This window comes from Arachis ipaensis, chromosome B03 (assembly GCF_000816755.2).
Source record: "Arachis ipaensis cultivar K30076 chromosome B03, Araip1.1, whole genome shotgun sequence".
NCBI lineage: Eukaryota > Viridiplantae > Streptophyta > Magnoliopsida > Fabales > Fabaceae > Arachis > Arachis ipaensis.
In genome coordinates this window covers 5,002,170-5,011,261 of record NC_029787.2, presented here as the reverse complement: position 1 = coordinate 5,011,261, position 9,092 = coordinate 5,002,170, and the positions used below count along the sequence as shown (strand labels likewise).

The window sequence follows — 9,092 nt, the reverse complement described above, 5'->3', positions numbered from 1 at the left end:
TAGTCTAATATTTAGTTTTAATTTATTTTAAATTTTATATAATAATATAGAGAAAGTATGAGGAGCCAATGGAATATTTATACAATGTGTACAATGAAGGATTAGGGAGTATTAGAGATATAACTATTAGTGTTACATTTTGTCATCAGCTGAAATTTTTAGGATGAGTGGTATCATGACATAATATTAGAATTTTGGATCCGAAAGCTCAAGAATTCAAGATATGGTTATTTTAGATAGTATGAAAAATCTTTTGAGAAGATGTTTATTATCCCTAACAAGACTCAATAATATAATAATATTTAATTGATTGTTTACTACAATAAAACTATGTCGTTAAATTGCTCTACCATTTTATTTCCATATTGGGAAAAAAGATATTAGTTATTGGCGGTGGGGTAAAAGCAAGAGAAAGAGAAAAAACTAGGATCCAAGTTTCACAAGTTCCCAAAGGGGAAGATCTCAAGAGAGATCAAATGGATTGAAACAAGTTAACAATCACTTCGGATGTCAGAGAATCTCACCATGAAAACTCAAACACGTGGAACCAACTAAAGTAGTTTATCAGTTAGACCATATTTTAATTGAATTTTATTTAAATTAAATATATAATTTAAATCTTTAAAAACACAAATCGAATACAATATATCTAAAATATGATAAAAGTTAAAAAAAAAATATTCCGGTAAATATTTTAATTTTTAATAATGTACTAATAGAACTACTCAATAATAGAATGGTTTTAGATTATCAAAAAATATCTTATTATCTTATCTTCGTTAGACAATTCTATTACAACACCGAAAAGTTGAAAGAATAATTAGAGCAATCCAAAGAATAGAGAATGCATGCTAAGGAATAAAGTAGAAGGGCCTATCATTATTTAATTTTTTGTTGGTATTAGCACATAAATTAATTTAATTAATTAATTATGGTAAAGTACCAAACTCAAGATTTGCCGACAGCTCTGCTTCTATATAGTTTGTTTAATTGTTTTAATTATTTTGTTTGTTATATATACAGAAATAGAGTCACATGGTGAGAAAGTTGGACAATGATCTTTGTAATTTTAATTTTTTATATATAAATTTTAGTTTAATTTTTTTAATTTTATTTTAATTTTATTTTATTGTGTACTCCTCTAATATTTTATCTATCTCCGTCGTTGTATATATATATATAATGTTTTGGTTAGGTTGACAATGACAAATTAAACTTTAAATTGAGACGCTATGTAAATGATAGAATGCCACTCTTTTAACAGCTAATGAAGTTGTTGTGAGTTTTGTTCTTTAGTGCAATACTAGAGTTGTAAACAACAATTTCTATAAAGCAACGAATCAATGCAACTACTTGGATTTGACCTATCTGTTTGACAAGCTTATATTAATAAGCACTGAAAGTGATATTTAAACGGTGATAATGCTATGAAATAATATATTGTTATTTGTTTATCAAAAATATTATTTATATATAAAAAAATTAATTATTATATATTTAGATTCACTATAATATTGTGATTACTATAATATCACATATAAAATTATCAATAGATCAATAGATAGATTTAATAGAAAACGAAATGTAAGGCTTCAACAAGGTGAATTTTGAAATATTATTAGAGAAATGTTAGAGGGTTATGATTTTTTTTTATTTTTGGTCAACAGTTAATTAGTAATATTTAAAAGTGTGAGCTAAAAAAATATTATTAGACTGCATATATATATATTGTTAAATTTATGAGTTAACTAGTAAATTCGTTGATGAAATCAGATTGACTCAACTCAAATTTGTATCTTGATTCTTGATAGATGTAGCCGAATTCAAGTAGATTCGAACAAACTCGTTCAAATTCATGAATCTATTTACGAGTTTGAATCTTGTCCCAACTTGATTAAAACGGTATCGATTTGTCTTTTTTTAAAGAAAAGAGTTAGAGAATCAGATCATTGCTTAGTGTTATACTAAGTCAGTAAACATCTAACCAAGAGACTGGACGAGGAAGTTATGTGTTGTTCCACCTCCCCTAGCTCTTTCTTTCATCCTTTGTCACTCTTCTTTGACCGTCGAAGCCACACGCTTCTATGGTCATTCACCGCCGCATTGCCATTCCTACATCCACTTTCTCATCCTCCCTTGTCACTCTTCTCTTTCCAAAGCACGCTTCTACAAAAAATTGTCGTCGCACTACCATTCTCAACTCCACCCTCAATTTTTCTGTGCTCATTTTATTTGCCCGCATCCGTTGTGTACAGTTGTTTATCATCGCGCCTTTTTCTTTTTGTTGAAAGTTGACTTTCTTGTTCTTCTGCGTTCATTCATCTTTTTTCGTTACTTTTACTTCTACATCAGTAGTGCAGTCACACTCCTACTTCATGTAATTTTTTTTAACAAATTATTGCTATCAATCTATGCCTATTTCAATTTACAGGTTTATTATGTTATAGCTTATTATGTGTAATTTTATAAATTATGGTTCATGGTTCTTATTTGTTAGTTAGTTTATGAGTTTTATTAGTTAATTAATGATTTTAAATTTTAATTATCGGCTCCGTTAGGTAGACAACGGAAAATTTATTTGAATAAAGTGAACAATGGATTGGAAATTTGGTCCAATGAAGTTAAAAAAAAAATACTCCACCCAGATTACCCAACAAAAAAAAATCTCATTCATCAGTAATCCAAAAATTTTAACCATTCGTTATACCCTAATTTACCAAAGCACCAACTTCTTCCCCAAACCTTCTGCCGTCGCCGCCTCACCAACCAGCCGTCGGCGTTACTCTCTCCCTCACCGGACATCATCGTCACCTCCTGGGTTCTTCACGCCGTCGCTTGGTTGCCAACCAGCCCCCATCGTCGTCATCAGGATCCTCCTCACCGCCGTTGGTTCGTCAACAAGGACCCTCATCGGCGTCGCTCCTCTAGACCGAAAACGAACGGCGCCGCCAGGCTCCTCCTCCTCCAATCCAATCAAATAATCATCTACTTAAGGATAAAAATAATCATCTGTATACATGGTGAATTGAACATCCAATATATTCTAATTGTATCTAACTAAACCCAATCTAATCAGGTAACCATTCACATAAGAATTAAAATAACCATCCGCATATCTACTAAAATGACCATCCGGCATATTATGGGTTGACCACTAACATGCACAATAAATTTCTCATAGAGGATTCCATCTATGACTATGTTAGGGGAAGGCACAGGTTGCTATTCACGGCTGCGTCTGCACGGATGCGGAAGTACATCGAAAATATTGATAAGTTTAAGGCCAAAGGGATTGTTTCTGTTAGTTGTGTGGCTGTTAATGATCCATATACTATGAATGCTTGGGTAGAGAAGCTTCAAGCCAATAGTGCTATTGAGTTTTATGGAGACTTCGACGGGAGCTTTCACAAAAGCTTAGATTTAGTTACTGATCTCTCTAGTGCTTTGCTTGGAACTCGATCCAAGAGGTGGTCAGCATACGTGGTAGATGGAAAAGTGAAAGCTCTTAATGTTGAAGAAGCTACATCCGATGTCAAGGTTTCTGGCGCAGACACCATTTTGGGACAGATTTAAAGATTATGTTTTGTAGGATAGTTATATAATGTAACGAGTTCTCAATAAAATGCACTCTTTTGTTTCACGCGGTCAGGCCGCAGTGGTATCGGCGGGTGCGGCAACGTCGGTTTGGGAGGACAGCGATGTTTCGACTGCGTCTGAACGGTGTTAGGGGGACGACGGCATTATGATGCGTCGGAATGGCTGTCTCTGGCACAGACAATGAGTTTTGGGCGTGAACCGGAGATCGACGACAGCGAGTTTTGGGCGTAGAGGGGAGGACTGTCGGGATGAACGACGGTGTGAGTGGAGAAAGGAGATGAAGGTTGAGATGGAATGAGAATGTGACGGTATATTAAGAGGAGGTTATATCGCCTAACTCTAATAATTTAAATTTAAAAATTGATTATTCTAATAAATTGAGAATATGATTTTAATAATTTATTTAATCTTTTTTTAAACTATTAATTTTTTTCAAAGATAAGTGTTATTTTATTAATATAAAATAAAAGTGTTTCCATAAGAAAGTATAAAAGAATTGGGTATTCCCATTTATCACCAACGGTGACTGAAAGACTAAGAGCTTAGAAAAGAGTAAAGTAAGAGTAAAGAAAATTAACAGCATCTATCAGGTATGGCTCACGAGTTCACGCACTAAATTGCTGGCTTCTTTCACTATCTTTAGTGCCGGGCTTATTACCTTCTCAAAAACACACCGATTCCTCGCTTTCCAAGTGCTCCAACATAGCGCCGCTATGAGGAGGGTCTTTTGTCTACCGTCAAATTGAGCCACTGCCTAGGATAAGACTCGTTGCCACCAATTGAAAAATGTCTCTTCTTCTCTCATCCATAGGTCAGGGGTTATTAAGCTTAGGCACCATATTATTGAAGACATGGGGCATTGGAACAAAGCATGAGAAATTGATTCAGCCTTCAACATGCATCTTGGACAAGTAGCAGAAGTAGATGCGAACCGCCTGTGAACTTGTTGCAACACTGAAAGCTTTTCATGAAAACTTTTCCATAGAAAAACCTTAATTTTATGAGGTAATTTCAATTCCCAAATGCTATTCCAGACTCTGTTGTTCTGTATGTTCTGGGGCCTCAATGAAGTAGGAGAATGAAAGAATCCATAAGCAATTTTGTATCCTGACCCAACTTCATACATACCAGATTTTGTCCAGCACCAATTAACTTCATCCTCCTCCTCTGTTGGTTTGATTGAAAAAATTTTATTGCATATATCAACTGAAAAAATTGACTCAATCAGATTTCTATTCCAGCTTCTATCAGGATTTAATAACGCACTAACGTAATACACTTGCAGATTTGGCGGGATTGTGAGTGCATTTTGAGGGACATTAAGGGGCACTGGTGGTGGGAGCCAGGGGTCATGGAAGATGCGAACATTAGTACCAGAGCCTATTTTCCATAACAAGCCTTTCTCGATCACCTTGCGCCCTTCAAGAACACTTCTCCAGCCCCACGACGGTACGCTTCCTATCTCTGCATGTAGAAAATCTGTATATCTGAAATATTTAGCTTTGAGCATTCTTGATAGAGTAGAATTAGGGTATTTCATTAGACGCCAACATTGTTTGCCCAATAAAGCCAAATTTTGCGCCCTTAGATCCTTGATCCCCAGCCCTCCATCTTTCTTCGGTCTCGTCATTGTATCTCATTTAATCCAAACCATTTTTCGTTCTGCGCCTTTTTGACCCCACCAAAATTGCAAGAGCATGCTATGAATCTCAGTCAACAGCGTATCCGGGAGCTTGAAACAAGAGAGTGTATCAATAGGAATCGCCTCCCCCACCGCTCTCAATAGCGTGTGCCTGCCACCTGATGACAATAGACTTCTTTTCCAACCCATAATCCTCTTCTGAATTTTATCCTTGATAGCTCCAAAGGTTGCTTTCTTTGATTTTTGAACTATAGAGGGCAGTCCCAGGTATTTGTCTTGTGCTCCGATATGTTCAATATTTAGTGTCTGAGCAACTGCTAGTCTTGTGTTCTGAGGTGTGTTGTGACTGAAAAAGATAGCCGACTTATTCAAATTGACTTTTTGCCCACTGAAACCCTCATAGATATCTAGAAATTCTAGAATACTTTGGCTTGTATTAGGTGCGCTCTTGCAAAAAATGATTGAATCATCAGCAAACAAAAGGTGATTAACTGTTTGGCATCTCTGATTAACTTGAACTCCTTGAATTAATCTGTTTTGCTCTGTCTTGTGTCGAAAAAGAAAGAGATATGAAGATAGGGGTCACCCTGTCGGATGCCCCTATTTGGCCTAAAATAGCCAAAAGGTTAACCTTCCACAACGACAGAGTAAGAAACAGTCGTTACCAATTTCTTAGTCCAGTTAATCCATTTAGCATCAAAGCCCATCTTATCCATAATATACTATAAGAAATGTCATTCAACCCTATCATAAGCCTTGCTCATGTCTAGTTTAATAGCCATCTCATGCTCTGCCCCACTTCTCTTATTTTTCAAATAGTGCATACATTCGTGGGCAATTAGAATATTATCTGAAATGAGTCTACCTTTGAGAAACGCACTCTGATTTGGGCTTATAATTTTATTCATAATACCTTGTAATCGGTGCACCATAACTTTAGAAATAATTTTATACATAACTGAAGACAAACTGATCGGTCGTACCTGAGTCATGTCACTGGCATCTGGCACCTTTGGAATCAAACAAATTTGAGTATGATTGAAGCTTTTTAGAATTCTGCCACTGTGAAAGAAACTTCTCACTGCCTTAAAAATGTCACCTCCAACTATATCCCAGAAAAAGTGAAAAAACTTAGCTGTAAACCCGTCATCACCAAGAGCACTCTGAGCATGAACACTAAATGTAGCTCTTTTGACCTCGTCCATAGTTACTGGCCTTTGGAGCCTACGGTTCATGGAAGCTATAACCTTAGGCTCCAAATCCTCTAAGTATGGATTCGGATCAGCCAAATAAGAAGAAGTAAAAATATCGCAAAAGTAGTCTTCAGCTACCTTTGCAATATCCTCAAGTTTCGATACAATCTCATTGTCCCTCCCACTAATCTCCAAATTCTGTTCCTTCGCATCCTTGATTGAAATTTATGGTGAAAGAATCTAGTGTTCTGATCTCCTTCTTTTAGCCACTTGACTCTAGATTTTTCTCGCCAATAGCTCTCTTCTTTCAAATATGCCAGCTCCAACTTCTCCTTCAAACTGATAACTTCCTCTCCCCCATTGATTCCAGCCACCCGCAACTCCTCTAGTTTAGCTTGAAGGTCCTCAATTTCTTTCCGGGAGTTTGCTTTGTGAGTTTTCTACCATTGAACTAGTCTATGTCTACAAACTTTCAACTTTTGGGCCAAGGAGAATATAGCCGAGCCTACAACTTCCATTCTCCACACTTCACTGATAATTCTCTTGACATCCTCTTCTCCACACCAACGTTCCTGATATTTAAACCGCCTTTTACTATGCCATGATTGAGGTTCGGTTTCCATCAAAATTGGAGCATGATCCGCCTGTTATCTAGAGTTTTCTAGGATTTTCTAGGGCTTTCTAGGGTTATCTCGGGTTATCTAGGGTTTTCTAGGGTTATCTAAGGTTTTAAAGATTTTTAGGGTTTTCTAGGATTTTTTAGGGTTATCTAGGGTTTTCTAGGATTTTCTAGGGTTTTCTAGGATTCTCTAGGGTTAACTAGGATTTTCTAGGGTTATCTAGTGTTATCTAGGGTTTTCTAGAGTTATCTAAGGTTTTCTAGGGTTATTTAGGGTTTTCTAGGGTTATCTAGGGTTGTCTAGGGTTTTTCTTGGGTTATCTAGGGTTTTTTATGGTTTTCTAGGGTTATCTAGGGTTTTCTAGGATTTTTTAGGTTTTCTAGGGTTTTCTAGGGTTATCTTGGGTTCTTTAGGGTTTTCTAGGGTTTTCGAGGGTATATAGGAATTTCTAGGATTTTCTAGGGTTATCTAGGATTTTCTAGGATTATCTAGGGTTTTCTAGGGTTATCTAGGATTTTCTAGGGTTACCTAGGCTTTTCTAGGGTTATCTAGGGTTTTCTAGGGTTATATAAGGTTTTATAGGTTTTTAGGGTTTTCTAGGGTTTTCTAGGGTTATCTTGGATTTTCTAGGGATATCTAGGGTTTTCTACGGTTATCTAGGGTTTTTTAGGTTTTCTAGGGTTATCTAGGGTTCTTTAGGTTTTTCTAGGGTTTTCAAAAATTTCTAGGGCTTTCTTGGGTTATTTAGGATTTTCTATGGTTATCTAGGGTTTTCTAGGGGTATCTAGAATTTTCTAGGATTTTCTAGGATTTTCAAGGGTTTTCTAGGGTTATCTAGTGTTTTCTAGGGTTTTCTAGTGCTTTCCAGAGTTTTCTAGGGTTTTCAAGAGTTTTCTAGGTTTTCTAGACTTTTCTAGGGTTATCTAGGGTTTATTAGGATTTTTTAGGATTTTCTAGGGCTTTCTAGGGTTATCTAGGGTTTTCTAGTATTATATAGGGTTATCTAAGATTTTCTAGAGTTATCTAGGGTTATCTAGGGTTATCTTGGATTATCAAGGATTTTCTAGGGTTTTCTAGGGCTTTTTAGGTTTTCAAGGGCTTTCTAGGGTTATTTAGGATTTTCTAGGGTTATCTAGAGTTTTCTAGGGTTATCTAGGGTTTCCTAGGATTATCTAGGATTTTCAAGGGTTTTCTTGGTTTTCTAGGGTTATCTAGGGTTATCTAGAGTTATCTAGGGTTATCTAGGGTTTTCTAGGGTTATCTAGGGTTTTCTAGGGTTATCTAAGGTTTTATAGGATTTTTAAGATTTTCTAGGGTCTTTTAGGATTATCTAGGATTTTCTAGGGTTATCTAGGGTTTTCTAGGGCTTTCTAAATTTTTCTAGGGCTTTCTAGGGTTTTCAATGATTTTCTAGGATTTTCTAGGGTTATCTAGGATTTTCTAGGATTATCAAGGGTTTTCTAGGGTTATCTAGTATTTTCTAGGGCTTTCTAGGGTTTTCTTGGGTTTTCTAAGTTTTCTAGAGTTTTCTAGGGTTATCTAGGGTTTTTAGGATTTTTTAGGGTTTTTTAGGGCTTTCTAGGGTTATCTAGGGTTTTATAGGGTTAAATAAGGTTATCTAAGGTTTTCTAGGATTATGTAGGGTTTTTCTAGGGTTATCTAGGGTTTTCTAGGGTTATCTAGGATTTTCCAGGGTTATCTAGGGTTTTCTAGGGTTTTTTAGGATTTCTAGGGCTTTCTAGGGTTATTTAGGATTTTCTAGGATTATCTTAGGTTTTCTAGGATTTTCTAGGGTTATCTAGGTTTTTCTAGGGTTATCTAGGGTTTTTTAGGGTTATCTAAGGTTTTAAAGGGTTTTTTAGGGTTTTCAAGGGTTTTCTACGGCCATCTAGGGTTTTCTAGTGTTATCTAGCATTTTCTAGGGTTATCTAGGGTTATATAGGGTTATCTAGGGTTTTCTAGGGTTATCTAGGGTTTTCTAGGATTATCTAGGGTTATCTAGGGTTTTCTAGGGTTTTCTAGGGTTTTCTAGGATTTTCT

At 35.8% G+C, this 9,092-nt stretch overlaps 1 protein-coding gene across 1 annotated transcript; it reads left to right on the top strand.

Moving 5' to 3' along the window:
• LOC107632330 (peroxiredoxin-2F, mitochondrial-like) lies at nt 3,160-3,573 on the top strand. Its single transcript, XM_016336024.1, has one exon. It carries the CDS (start codon nt 3,160-3,162, stop codon nt 3,571-3,573), a length of 414 nt encoding a protein of 137 aa, XP_016191510.1.